General features: G+C 39.3%; 1 protein-coding gene across 2 annotated transcripts in view; it reads right to left on the bottom strand.

Moving 5' to 3' along the window:
* Positions 1-15,161, bottom strand: part of LOC124595477 (targeting protein for Xklp2-like) — a 127,050-nt gene that overhangs the window by 54,572 nt on the left and 57,317 nt on the right. For both annotated transcript variants that reach the window (XM_047134235.1, XM_047134236.1), the window contains exon 7: positions 12,940-13,059. In XM_047134235.1, coding sequence (XP_046990191.1) covers positions 12,940-13,059 — 120 coding nt within the window. The remainder of the gene's footprint in view (positions 1-12,939; positions 13,060-15,161) is intronic.

The following is a 15,161-nucleotide window of genomic DNA, read 5'->3' as shown; positions in this document are numbered from 1 at the left end:
AGCATCTTGAAAGGAGGATAAAGATGAACATAAACAAAAGCAAAACGAGGATAATGGAATGTAGTCGAATTAAGTTGGGTGATGCTGAGGGAATTAGATTAGGAAATGAGACACTTAAAGTAGTAAAGGAGTTTTGCTATTTGGAGGGCATAATAACTGATGATAGTCGAAGTAGAGAAGATATAAAATGTAGACTGGCAATGGCAAGGAAAGCGTTTCTGAAGAAGAGAAATTTGTTAACAGTGAGTATAGATTTAAGTGTCAGTAAGTCGTTTCTGAAAGTATTTGTATGGAGAGTAGCTATGTATGGAAGTGAAACGTGGACGATAAATAGTTTGGACAAGAAGAGAACAGAAGCTTTCGAAATGTGGTGTTTCAGAAGAATGCTGAAGGTTAGATGGGTAGATCACATAAATAATGAGGAGGTATTGAACAGAATTGGGGAGAAGAGGAGTTTGTGGCACAACTTGACCAGAAGAAGTGAGCGGTTGGTCGGACATGTTCCGAGGCATCAAGGGATCACCAATTTAGTGCTGGAGGGCAGCGTGGAGGGTAAAAATCGTAGAGGGAGACCAAGAGATGAATACACTAAACAGATACAGAAGGATGTACGTTGCAGTAGGTACTGGGAGATGAAGAAACTTGCACAGTATAGAGTAGCGTGGAGAGCTGCATCAAACCAGTCTCAGGACTGAAGACAACAACAACAACAACAACAACAACAACAACGACAACATAAGAAAGCCTGCAAATTCTATCAACACCACAGTAGCTTTTGTTTTTTTTTTTAGATATTTTATGATTCTATTAATTTCAATAAAGGATGTTGGTGCTTATTATAGGTGCTTACAGTTTTGTGGAAAGATATTTTTAATACATCCTCATGCTTCCTTATCTGAACCATTTACTCCTATTTTTCTGCTACATTTAGAAAGTGATTGTGGAAGTACTTGCACCTTGTGAAACATTTACGATATTGCCATTTAATTTAATTGTTATGGTATCTTGTCACCTGACAGGCTATACTGTCTCCAATTTGACAATATCTCATGTAGTTTTAATCTCATTATCTGCTACCTGCATTATTTATTTCTATCAGGACAAGCATAGTTCTAGACATTATAATGACTTTCCTTAAAATACTACATTATTTTTTGTAGTTGCAAGTAACATTGGATCTTGGTTTACTCTGGCCTTCATATAAATTTCTCTCCTCCTCTTAAACATGATTTTAATTCAGTTAGTTATCTACAGCTCACTTTTTTTGTGGACCTAGATAATTTTTTAGACAGCAACTTTTAAATACTGACAAATTTTCTACGTAATAAATTGAATTTGAAATTAGTATCTCTTTCTACACAGAATGGTCAGAAACAGTGTGAAAAGCTTATAAGAGTGACAGGGTATGTTGTGCTGGGGAAGGGGGGAATTCCACTGCGCTGTCCTGATTTAATTAGCACTGAAGTTAGCCATCAGGTCATTGCATGCACAAATTCAAGCAGCCTGCCAGAGACAATATCACCAAGCATGTTCTTTGTTTGGTTTCCTCAAGGTGAACAAATGGAGCTTCTGCTCACCTAGCTTAACACTTTCAACACTGCCCTCTTTACACCCGGCACTTGGCTGTGAACTGGCATATTTAATGGATGTTTGAAATTAGATTGCAAAGAACAGAAAAATGATTGGAATATGGTTCTTGCATCATTTAAAAGGAAAATTTCAGAGCTTTACATGAATGTGAGTTTAAAAATAAAACACAAAAATATCGTGGATAAAGTTTTACATGATCTCTCTCTTGAGTGATGCCATTATTACTGTATCTAAATTTAAAACAAAGTATCACTGGACTGTCTAACTGCAGGTACCTGTAAACTAGAGTATTTTTATAGTTCAGATATAGTTAGCCTTTGTGTGAAAATCCTGCAAACACTGTGGGACGCGTAGGCCAATGCCACAGTCCTTGCACCACATCTAGCTGGCCAGAGAGGCCGAGCGGTTCTAGGCGCTTCAGCCTGGAACCGAGCGACCGCTACGGTCGCAGGTTCGAATCCTGCCTCGGGCATGGATGTGTGTGATGTCCTTAGGTTAGTTAGGTTTAAGTAGTTCTAAGTTCTAGGGGACTGATGACCTCAGATGTTAAGTCCCACAGTGCTCAGAGCCATTTGCACTACCATCTACTTTCCTTCCTGATGCTCTTACCCGTCTCTTTCTTCCCCCTGTCTGAACATACTTTGCAATACCTAGTAGTATTCACCTTGTTTGCAGTGGGTGGAACGTTCTCTGGAAAGTGCCTTGAAAATGTCCTCTCAATTTGTGAGGATGAAGCGGCTTGTTGCTGAAAAATATTTCCGCCTTTCTCAGCCAATTTCTTCCCCATTCTGTGAATAAAGTCTACTAGAGACACATTCTTCCTAGTGTTCTCTTTATATAAAATAAAACTGTTGACAGTTGACTCGATAAAGAAATGGAAAACCAGCTTTTACCACCACTTCAAAGTTTTTCGGGCAAACGGATAATAGCTGGAAAACTGATCTGCTCTGTCAACCCCAGCTTTATTCTTATCGTAATCAATAACAACGTCTGGCTTCACAATTTCTGCTATTCCACCTTTGGCCCTCACTTGAATACTAGTGATGGTAGACTTATGCTTTGTGGAAAGACAAAAAACATCTCGTTTTGACTTCCACTTCACCGCCAAGAGATGGTGTTTCCTTTGAGAAACTATTTTTTTTTTTAGTTTTAGTGTTCTGAATATTCGTCGCAAACCTTTCCTGTTTTTCATTACAGTTCCCGCTCCAAGAGCTTTATTTTCCCACAACATATCCAAAAGAGATGGACTGGTGTAGTACCTATCCATATAAATGCAATGTCCTTTGCCAAAACACTGTGAACACAACCTTTTTACAAGGCCTGGATACTATTGTCAACACTGCCTGCAGAACCTGTATATACATCACAGTTTAGCACATTACCAGTTGATGAATCGCAGAGAGCATACAATTTTATTCCGTATTTATTGGGTTTGTTTTTCATGTATACTCTGAAGCTTGTTCTACCACAAAAGGGACACACTGCCTCATCTATTGTCAGATTCATGCCTGGACGAAAACTCATTTTGCTTTTATTCACAAAGAAATCAAACAAAGGGCTCACTTTGTGAAGTTGGTCTTGCTTTTCTTCGCCTGTGCTAATGAACGCAGCAATGTCATTCAAGTGTAACATCGACAATGTAGCGCAAAATCTATCGCGACAACAATTTATGGGTCTGTTGACCAATAATCACTGATTTTCAGCAATTTGATGACGCACATATGCAAAATAATACTGAGAGACCAGTAAATCTCTTGCAATTTTACTGCAGACCACTTATGCCAAACAGAGTTTATTTTCATGCTATCTTTGCTTTTCATTGCCATAATAACGTTACCAGCGTACCGATGCGTTTCACTTTTGATGAACTGAATAAGGTCGTTATCAAAGAAATAACTAAAATACTGAAGCTCCTCAGTGGCATCTGAAAAATGCAATGCTACACCGACTACTTCCTGGAAATCCGGCAGTGCTGGCTGATCGTCTACTTCCGACCAATCTTGCTCTTTGTGCTCAGTGAGGCACACACGACCAGGTACCACAGATGGTGACTGATGGTCTGTACCATTGTCTGCATAGAAAAAAAATAATGCTAAGATTGGTGCTAAAAGGTACTAAATGCAAGTTAAGTAATGAACATTACTCACAATACAAAATGCCGTAATGAACTCTTCACTTTATGAACAACTGAGACATATACATACCGGTACCTGAATCATCACTTGTACTTTCGCCTGGAGAGTACAAATCCTCTTTGTCAGAATCGTCAATTTCAGATCCTGCATCTTCATGAAGAATATCTAAGATCTCTGCCTCCATCAACTCGCTGCGCGATATTTTCATGATCGTAAACACCTGTGAATGAACTGCAGGTAACTTCGTCTTTGTAGTGCTCACAGCTGCTCCCAGGATGATATAGCCAGAAAGTGCTTGCCTCTTGTGGAAGAAGAATGAAATACCTCCACATTAGTTAACGAAACTGCTTCGGCGCCGCGCTAAACGTACTTACAGAGCCAAATAAAGGCTCGCCCATGTGGTATACGGCCACCGTCACCAGCGTCAGGGCGGCCGCGCCCGTATGGCGTCAGGGCGGCCGCGCTGTAAGTGTCAAATTTATCACATCCCGAAACAGCACATTTTAACCAATAATGACCATTTGAACAAGTGAAAGCTCATCGACTCAGAAGTTTGTGCATTACAGCATTTTACTGTGTGCAAGTGCTTGAATCTGTGCGCACAATAAACTGATTGGCTAACATCAATGGCGATGAAAATGGAAATAGTGCACCATATAAATTTTGTTCTTAATTATTTCTCAGCACAATCTACCCTGCAATACTCTTACAAGCTATTCAGACTTTCTGATCACCCTGTATATATCTGATTGCTAGCCAACCCTTCACTTCACTCTTAAAATGTTGTAACCTGTTCTCATACACTCAAATGAAATTAAGGACTTGAAAACCTGAGAACTTAAAGGTGGGAGATGGGATAACAAGCAAGACATAGATTACTGAAACAACAATGTGCAAAAGTCAGGGAGAGCGGGAAGCAATGTGCATTATAAATGATAGACATGTTAGGAGGGCAGGGGAAAAAAAAATATACAGGTCAGAAAATGAAAGATACAGACAACTAAAACAGAGTGAAGAAAGAAATAATTACAAAGAAACCTGCTGAAGCTGCAGAAATTAACACAAACTGAGGCAAGGTGGATGGTGACAACTACGGTCATATTGTAACGCCAGTTCCCAGCTGCGAAGCTCTGAGAAACTGGTGTCAGGGGGAAGAATTTAGACAGCACATGTGGTGAAACAGGCACCGAGATGATGACTCATGTTATGAGGTGTGCTCTGCAACAGAACCTGTTACCAGCATTCATCCTCTGACTACGCCCATTTCTAAATGATAACTTAGTAGCAATCATGCCAATGTAGAACGATAAACAGCATTTATGTAACTGTTGGAATACAACCACAGGGTGGTCATTTAAACGTGGGGAGTGGGGGCCGGCATACCACAATGACGACTTTCCTAACCTCTTGGCAGAGCTATACAGCAGCCATAAGCAGTGGTTTAACTGTACTTTTGAAAGATCAATAACTGTATGGAATAATATTCATAAAATTAACATATTTTAAGATGTTAAGTATTGTAAAATTTAATAATATTACGAAAAGGAAGTTGCTACTCGCTATATAGCAGAGATGCTGAGTCGCAGACAGGCACAACAAAAAGACTGTCACAAATAAAGCTTTCAGCCAGTAAGGCCTTCGTTAAAAATATATGACACACACACACACACACACACACACACACACACACACACACACACACACACACACACACACACAGTAGCCTCAGTTGCCAGAGACCGTAGAGAGAGAGTGAGTGTGTGTGTGTGTGTGTGTGTGTGTGTGTGTGTGTGTGTGTGTAACGAAGGCGTTATGGGCTAAAAGCTTTATTTGTGACAGTCCTTTAGTTGTGCCTGTCTGCGACTCAGAAACTCCGCTATATGGTGACTGGCAAATTTCCTTTTCATAATATTGTTAATTCCTTCCTGGAGTGCCCCTTGTATTTTAAAATTTGTGATTTATAAAACTCAATAAAATTCAATTTCAGTGCTAGGGTAAAGATGCATCCCCGAGATTATATGAAATTCCTGAAATTCCCCGAGATTTCCCCATTTTTTCCAGGTAAATGTGATTCCCTGAGAACTACAAGTTTTGCACAAGAATCACCACCCTGATAACATGTGTCACTACACAGGTGGCTCTCCTTCTGACGGTACAGGATGATGAGTCCTTAACATAACCGCCTGGCAGGGATTTTGTGCACAACAGGCAGCCAGCCAGCAGTGGCACTGGTGGGAAATTTACTCCCCCTCCACTGCAAGGCCTATGTTTGCACAAGTAAAAGGAGTTTGTTAGGCAACACAATACAGTGCACTGAGTGAAAGCGTTTCAAGTGGAATGGTGAAATACAAAAATTCTATTCGCCAAAGAGTATTCATCTACAATTTATATGTGGGTACAGAATCAGCTCAGGCAATAATGAGATTATTCCAAGAGGAATTTGCTGATTTTCGAGTTCCTAACCAGAGAATGATTCATCAATTGATAAATAAATTTTGCGAAATTATAATTGTTCCTGACAGGCAACAGGCAACCATGAACAAAATTTACAGAAGAAATTCTGGATAACACTGAGTATGTTCAGGAAAAGTCTCCCAGAAAATCGATAGTAAGCATTTCTCAAGAAATGGAAATTTCCCATGGCTTTGCTCAAAGAGCTACAAAGTTACTGAAATTCCAGCACTATAAAATAACTGCAGTGCAAGAACTTAAACCAGGTGATCCTGCAAAATAGTTGCAGTTTTGGGAATAGATTTTTAATAGGGTACACGACTGAGCAACTGGCCCTCACCAAACATTATTTTTGGATGAATCATGTTTCCACCTAAGCAGGTACATTAATTCACAAAGCAACCATTATTGGAGTTCTGAAAATCCTAACATAATATGTGAGTCACTTCCACATGATAAAAAATAGAATGATGTGCTAATAGTGCTGAGAGAATTATAGGCCCTCTTTTTTCCCGATATCAATTAACAGAGGAGATATGTGGGAAACATTTTGTAGCCTTTTTTGAGCAATTAACTGGGAGAGAACATGGTTTCATGACACCTCAGCAGGACTCTACAATAGAACATATAGCTAACTTCTCATTAGAGGAAACTCATGATGTGTTTCCATATAATGTTATTACTAACAACATTTGGCCTCCTCACCCCCCCCCCCCCCTAAAAAATCAAATACACACACTTTACATGAACTTAAAATTAACGTCCATTATTAAATTGCTGTTATTTCTCAGAGGGAGCTGCAGAGTGTAATGAGCAATTTCCTAAGCAGGTGTCAGAAATGCTTGAACAACAAAGGAAAGCAGTAAAAGCATCTACTTTCTTAATATAAATGAGTAATGTACTTTTCGTTCTAAGTTTTTATACTATGTATGTAAGAAATAACTGATGTGACAAACCACGCTATGTTTACTGTGGACCCCCTGCCACCCAAGCTGGCTGGCCACATGCCACAAAAGCAATTGCATTAACAATTAATCACCCTGCATGTTTTGCCAGTTATAGGGCTAGTATAGGTGGCTTGGGGGGGGGTCACAGGACAAAGTCTTACAACAGTGATCGTCACAGGGGAAAGAGCCATAGGACAGGGAAATGGGTGCAGAAGGAGCTTACGGGCTGACCAGGATATTGCAGAGATTGGGGTGTGACAAAAACCTACTCTAGCTGCTACGCACAAAATGTCAGACACAATGGACCTAATTTCAGGACATTATTACCAGAACTGGATGTGACTGTCCGGGAAATCTGCTTTTGAACTAGACCGGTTGGGTACTTACATCCCATGAAGACTAAGGTGAGAATGGTCATGTATCACTGATAAGTGTCTGCATCCGAACACATGTGTTTGCCTCAAACGCCAAGGCTGTATGGGAGGGAATGTTTGACATGGGAAGGATGGAAACTTTCAAAATGTACGTATTATTGTTTGTTAGTAGTTTTAATGTGAACATAAGTGTGTAGCAGACTTTTGGTGAGGATATTATCAACAGCAACGAAGGAGCCATGGGCTTTGGAATAGGAAATTGTGAAATTTAATTGGGAGAATGTGTTTAGATATTCCACGAATTTTAACAGGTCAGCCTAACCACAAGTCTATAGTCAAACACATTATTAATGTATGTAAACCAAACCAGGGGCTGAAGGCTTATGGACCCACATGAAAAACTTTTCTTTGAAAGAAGCCACTATGGTACCCACGCCACAAACCTGATCTGTTTGTTTGTATGTATGTATGTAAATGTTGTTGTTTATAAATATAAAATTTATCAAGATGAGCAGGAAGGACGTCATAGGTTTGGAACCAGGACAATGCTGGTTAATGTTATGTTCATCCGCAGACACCCATGATGTGGGAAATGTTGGTATAGAGAGAGGTGACAAGGAATGTGCGTGGTGAGCATGGGACAGACAGATTTCAGATGACCTAGAAAATGATTGGTGTCTTTAATATGATAGGGTAGTCTTTGTACTAAAGTTTGCAGGTGTTGCTCAACCGAGAAAAAGACATGTTCAGTGTGTGCTTGGGAACCAGCTACTTCGAGATGGCCAGGGAAATTGGGCTCCCTGCTATTCCAATCTTTCCTCATGTCATTTGGAGTGACTTTCCTGGGACCCATATGCCTTCAGCCCCTGATTGGTTTATATACATTGATGACATCTAAGTAATATGGATTCGTGGTGAGGATGAACTGTCAAAATTTTATGAATCTCTAAATACTTTCTCCCTATTAAATTTTACATGGTCCCATTATGAATCTTGTACCACTCCCCTTGATGTTGACCTCATCCTCACTCAGCATCAGAGACACACTTCTGCTTACATTAAACCTAAAAACGAACAACAGTACTCACATTGGATGTTGACATTTTCAAGTCAAACATTCCCTCCCAAACAGGTTTGTTACCCATAGCAAACTTACCTGTTCAGACACAGACTCTTTACAGCAACACACCACTACTGTGTCACATCAACTTTCACTGTGCATAACTATCCCACCAGCCTAGTTAAATAGCAAATTTCCTGAGCCATCACATCCACTCTTGGCACTGGTGATCCCTCCAAAGAACAACGTAGGGGTACACCTCTCATCACTCAGTACTATCCTGTTGTTGAGTGTATTAAACAGCTGCTTTGACAATGCTATTACTTCCTAAAAGCATGTCCCGAAATGAGGTCTATTTTATCTGACATTTCGTGCATCACAGCTAGAGTAGCTTTTTGTCACACCCAATATCCACTGCACCCATTTCCCTATCTTATGACCTGTGACCATTACTGTTTTAAGAGTGACCTGTGCACCCTCCTACACCAGCCCTATGACTGGCAAAACATGTAATATCAAAGGGGAAGCCGTCTGCGAAATGACCTGTCAAGTACCAGCTGTTATGTAAACACTGTTCCGTCTTATTCACTGGTATGACTACCACCAGTTATTTAGGATGAATGAACATAGACAGGGGGTGTATGCTGGTGACCCACGATACCCTGTTACAGAGCAAGCTCTAAAACAAGATAGTCGTGATTTTAGTGCCAGTCTGTTTCAGCACATGTGCCCTCTGGATCTCCCCCCCCCCTTATTTTCCGATCTATGTATTTTTTCCCCTGCCCTCCTAACCTGTGTACCATGTACAATGCTCTTAGCTTTCTGCTCTAATTGACTTTTGCACGATGTTTTTTCAGTACTCTCTGTCCCACTTATTAGCCCATCTTCCACCTTTAAGTTCACAGTTTTTCGTTTCTCACCTGGTGCAGGCAACAACAGTCTTTCTGTCTCATCCTATCCAGTAAGTCTCTCCTCATCCCAGTTTCTGAATGACTTTTCCGTTAACTCTCCGCAGTTTGTAAGCCCCACCAGTCCTTTTCCTTTCCCCTGTCTACCTTTTCCTTCAACCCTTCTGCCATAAGGAGTCACTGGCTCCAAAAGCATGTAAACATACAATTTTTTTACACGTGTTTTCTGCTTCAGCCACTTAGTGGGCTGATTTTTATCTATATTTATATTACTTTGAACGATATAGTTTGAATTACTACAGCAATGTTTTCTTAAAAGTTTTATAAGGCCAAGGAAATAATGTGGTTTTTGTTACCATTTAAAAGTGAGATGACATCTTAATCCTTCCTTCAACAATTAAATCACATTTCAAAAACAGTACCTTACTTACGCATTTCTTGCTTAGCAAATGTGACTATGGTTAATGCAGAGATTTGTTGTTAGATATATACACTTCAGATGTTTTCTCAGATTACTGTCATTTCTAAACAATGCCCGTTCACAAATATCGCACTGCGCAATATGTTTTATATATTTTGCGTTTAAGGAATCGTCCATGCAGGAGAACCATACAAACATACTGTTGTTCGTCCATCCTGCAGACTTCTGTATGGATGACATAGTAATAGGCATCCGTGGCATAGAGAAAAAAAAACTGAAAGAGTTGAAAACAAGTTGCCAGGTCCGGATAGAAATCCAATTCGGTTTTATGAAGAGTACTAGACAGCACTGACCTCTTACTTGGTTTGCATTTATTGCATCTCTCTCACCCAGGGCGAAGTCCCGAGTACTGGGAAAAAAGCCCGAGTGAACTGTATATTACAAGAATAAAAGAACAGACCCACAAACTTATAGATCAATATTCTTAACATCTGTTTGCTGCAGAAGCCTTGAAAATGTTCTCATATTGAATATAATAAATTTCCTTGAGATGGAAATGCTTCAGTTTACAAATCAACATGGTTTTAGAAAACATCACTGGTGTGAAACCCAGCTTTTCCTTTTCTCCCATGACATACTGCAAACTATGGATGAAGGGCAATGGGCAGATTCCATATTTCTAGATTTCTGAAAAGCCTGGAATAGGTTTCCCGACATGTAAGTTGCTCAAAAACTTCTGAAGTAATAGAACATATTGTGCTGACCTCAAAGGTGAGGGATCAGAAAGGAAGGTATCATCAGGAGTGTCCCAGGAAGTGTGATACCACTACTATTATTTTCTATATACATAAATGTGCTGGCAGACAGGGTGGACAGTGATCTGTGACTGTTTGCTCCTGCTCCTGCTCCTGCTGCTGCTGCTGCTGCTGATGATTATGGTTTTGTGGGGCACTCAACACTGTGGCCATTAGCGCACGTACAAGTTCCATATCTTTCCATTTGCAGTCTCGGCACTTCCTGACTGAGTATGAGATGAGGAGGACAACACAAACACCCAGTTCCTGGAAAGAGAAAATCCCCTCCGGCCGGGACTCGAACCTGGGCCCCATGGTCCAGTGGCAGCAGCGCTAGCCACTAGACCACAGGCTGCAGACACTGACTGCTGATGATGCTGTAATGTATGGAAGTGTTATCATCAGGTGACTGTGGGAGGATACAGGATGACTTCAGCAAAATATCTAATTGGTGTGATTAATGGCAGCTAGCTCTAAATGTATAAAAATGTAAGTTAATGCAAATGAATAGGAGAAACAAACCCATTATGTTCAAATACAGCATTAGTAGTGTGCTGCTCGACACAGTCATGTTGTTTAAATATCTGTGTGCAACGATACAGGCAATTTAAAATGGAATGAGCATGTAAGGACTGAAGTAGGAAAGGCAATTTGTACACTTCCGTTTATTGGGAGGGTTTTAGGAAACTGTTGGTCGTATGTAAAGGAGACCATGTACAGAATGCCAGTGCGACCCATTCTTAAGTACTGCTCAAGTCTGGGATCCCAACCAGGTCCGATAAAAGGAAAACATCAAAGCAATTCAGATGCAGACTGATACATTTGTTTTTGGTAGGTTCAATTAACACACAAGTATTACGGAGCTGCTTTGGGAACTAAAATGGTAATCCCTGGAGGCGAGGTTACATTCTTTTTGAGGAACACTGTTGAGAAAATTTAGAGAAATGACATTTGAAGCTGACCAGAATGATTCTACTGCTGACAGTACATTCTGCATAAAACCCACGAAAATAAGATAAGAGCAAATAGACAATGGAAAATCCAGGATGGAATACCAATATTACAAAGAGAAAAGCTGCTACTGTTTAGCCAAAAGCTTATATTGTAACAGTCTTTTGTTGTGCCTATCTGCAACTCAGCATGGTGAGTAGCAACTTTGCTTCTCATAATATTATTACATTACAAAAATTAATGCTTTTACGGAGGCATATAGACCATAATTTTTCCCTCAACAATTTCTTTGCTGTTCCACTCACAGAAAGAGCTAGTACTGGTAAGGGTACCCTATGCTATGCATCATATGGTGGCTTGTGGATACGTATGTAGATGTTTACTTTCACTTTACAAAAAAAAATATATCCTCATGAATACCTAGACTTATTCACCGTTGGCAACCACATGCAGCTATACAAAAATGAATGTACAATTTCTACACTTCACTTTCCCATAATGTATCACATTTGCATAATACCCAAGAACAGGACCCTAGTCAGGAACACACAATACACTTTGAGCTGTGAGTATGCACCTACTTCCACATTGGGTTGTTGACATAGCTTGGCCTGTGGAATGACAGGACAGACAGCAGTCTGCTCCTGTTAACAATTAACACTTACTACATGGAGCTATCAACAAGTCACCTGCCACACGGAATGGATACAATAGTGCAGTCTAGTTGCAAATCCCCGAATAAAACCATCACTGCATGGAACTAACTGTGTGTAATAGGTTGCAAGACTGATCTCTTGAGTCTTGCTCATTACATTGAAAAGGCACGAACAGTATTTATTTGTTTAAAATTTAAGAAATTTTAAGCAGCAATAAGAAAGGCAAACAACAAATAGTTTTTTTCACCACTAATCGAGAACAACATGAGAGGTGAAAACTTGTTTTGCAGTTAGTGAATCCGGCATGGTATAGGCTCTAACAGTATTATTCTAATAGTTCCAATAAATTTTCCTCACGCCTATTCTTCTGTCAAATAGCTGGCAAATTTAATATTAACACACAGTTTTGTATACATTACAATTCAAGTTATCAGATACACTAAATATAGTTTGTTTGTTCTCTAAATATACATATATACACTAAATACTGTTGAGTTGAATAGACTATGATTAACTGTGATACAGTACATCTTACTGCAAACAGGCAGGACATTTACCAATACATTATGAGACACTGAATATGACCATACAATGCATGTAATGCTATATATTTCATTAAAAAATGAAGCAAAATAAGTAATACTAGTTTTACCTCCCACACAGGATGAACAGTATTATGTTCGTCAGGTTCTACAGGGTGTTTTTCATCTGGAAGTGTATTCATTTTAGTATGCAGCATTTGAGATGTGTCAGCCAGTTTTGCACCACCTGTCTGATTGAAAAATAATAAAAATAATGACTAGGAATGCACAACAAATTTACAATGACTTTTCTAAATATCTCTTACTTTACTGCAGTTCTATTTCACATATTCACAATCCATTCCAATTTATTAGCCACAGAAATGGTATGAAACACTGAACACTATTTGTAATATACTATGTATTTTACTTCTCCGATGGAGCAATACATAAAGTAACAGAAAGGCAACAACTCACCCACAGTGGCCCGAAGTGTGGAGCACACACACTTAACAGCACTAACTTTTGAGCTCTTGGTCTTTTTCTAGTGAAACCTGAATGCACACTTCCATGGCTGTGAGAGTGTGCGTTTGAGTGTGTGCGCTTGTGTGTACTTTCTGGTAGGAAACGAGCAAGAGTTCAAAAGCTAGTGTGAATGCAGTTTCATGTTAAGTGTGTGGGCTCCACACATCTGGCTGTGTGGCTGCCTTTCGCTGATTTTATGCACTGTATTTTATTTCTCCTGTTGACCAACCAATCCATTTAACAAATGCACACATCACAATGTGCTAATTTAGAATTTGTGGAAGTGAATCACCATTAAGTAAGCAGTGTAATACAGAAGTTAAAGAATAAACATTCACTGGGGTTAAAAACATGTCAAAAAGTCTTGCCCTCCTTATTTGTGCAGTACTTGAGAAAAAATATATTAGAGTGGACTAAAAATGTGTGTGTTCAAGCCATACCATGCAAATGGTAGTTAGGAATGTGTGTGTAATTTTAGATCAGTATCATTAATCCACAGAGCTGGCAGAGCAAATTGAAAATAAAAATATGAAGGCAATGGTGTTTGCAGATGATTTAAAGGTGGGGAAAATGGTGGTACAAGAAAGACTAAATGTATGGGAGGTGATGCTGGGACAATATGAATAGAAATTTAATGCTAAGTAGTGTGAAGTGATAGTAGGAGACAGTGGGAGGAATGATGAGGTACAAGAAAGGGGAAGGCAAGCCCATGATTTTCTGCAGTATGTGAGAAGCCTGGTTTGGAGCAAGAATGTACTGACAAAAAGAGAGCGAATATTATAACGAGCATATTATGCTACAATATTCATATATGCAAACAAAACATGGGTAACGGAGAAAATACAGGTTAGCAAGATATACGTTTGTGAAATGAAATTTCAAAGAATAGGACTCACTAGAATGAATATAGTAAGGAATGACATAGTGTGAGAAATAGTGAAACAGAACCCCATGCAAGAGACCATAGGAAAGGTGAGCTAAGATGGTACGAGGTTGTTAAAAGAATGGAATTTGGCAGTACACCAAGACAGGCTCACGAAATGGCAATAGGAGGAAAAGCAACATAGGGTAAGACAGATATAGATCAATCAGAGTGAAGGAATGTGTGGTGAAGAGGAAAGCAGCCCAAGAGAGTGGAGAGGGAAACATGTTGGAAAGGCAGGAAAAGATGGTGAGCTTTTTGTTCTAACCAGACCCAACCAGGAGCTGGAAACTACAGAAGATGAAGAATATCCACACTTCCAGTAACATACATGAAACTATTTATTTATTTATTAATTACTTGTCATTAGCCAACATTTGTTGAAATAGACACTTTTGACATTACATTTGATAGTGAATCTAAAATTGGGAAACTATGTACATTCAGATTACATTACATGAGGATAAAGAGTTATTCTCTACATTATAATTCCTTAACATCATAGTTACTCTCTACTACATTCCAATTCCTTTACATCATAGATACACTTATCAGCTAACAATTTGTGCAGCTGCTTCTTGAAGGCATCACCTCGTAGGTCTTTCAGTGATTGTGGTAACTTGTTATATAATTTTAATCCTGTTTGCTTAAAGCTACTTTGGACCTTAGACAACCTAGTAAAGTCTACATCAAGATTGTTTTTATATCTGGTATCATGTGATTGAACATCCGTTCTGGAAGGTAAGGTATGTATTTGTTTTTTTATGGAAAGAAGACACTTTATATACAGAGAAGGTAATGTTAAGATGTTAAGTTCCTTAAAGTGCTTTCAACATGATTCTTGGCTTTTAATACCTGTAATTGCTCTAATTGCTTTCTTCTGCCACATGAACACTGTCTGAGCAC

The sequence above is a fragment of the Schistocerca americana genome, chromosome 2, assembly GCF_021461395.2.
Source record: "Schistocerca americana isolate TAMUIC-IGC-003095 chromosome 2, iqSchAmer2.1, whole genome shotgun sequence".
Lineage (NCBI taxonomy): Eukaryota > Metazoa > Arthropoda > Insecta > Orthoptera > Acrididae > Schistocerca > Schistocerca americana.
Note: the sequence above shows the minus strand (reverse complement) of the source record. Positions and strands in the feature narration are given on the sequence as shown.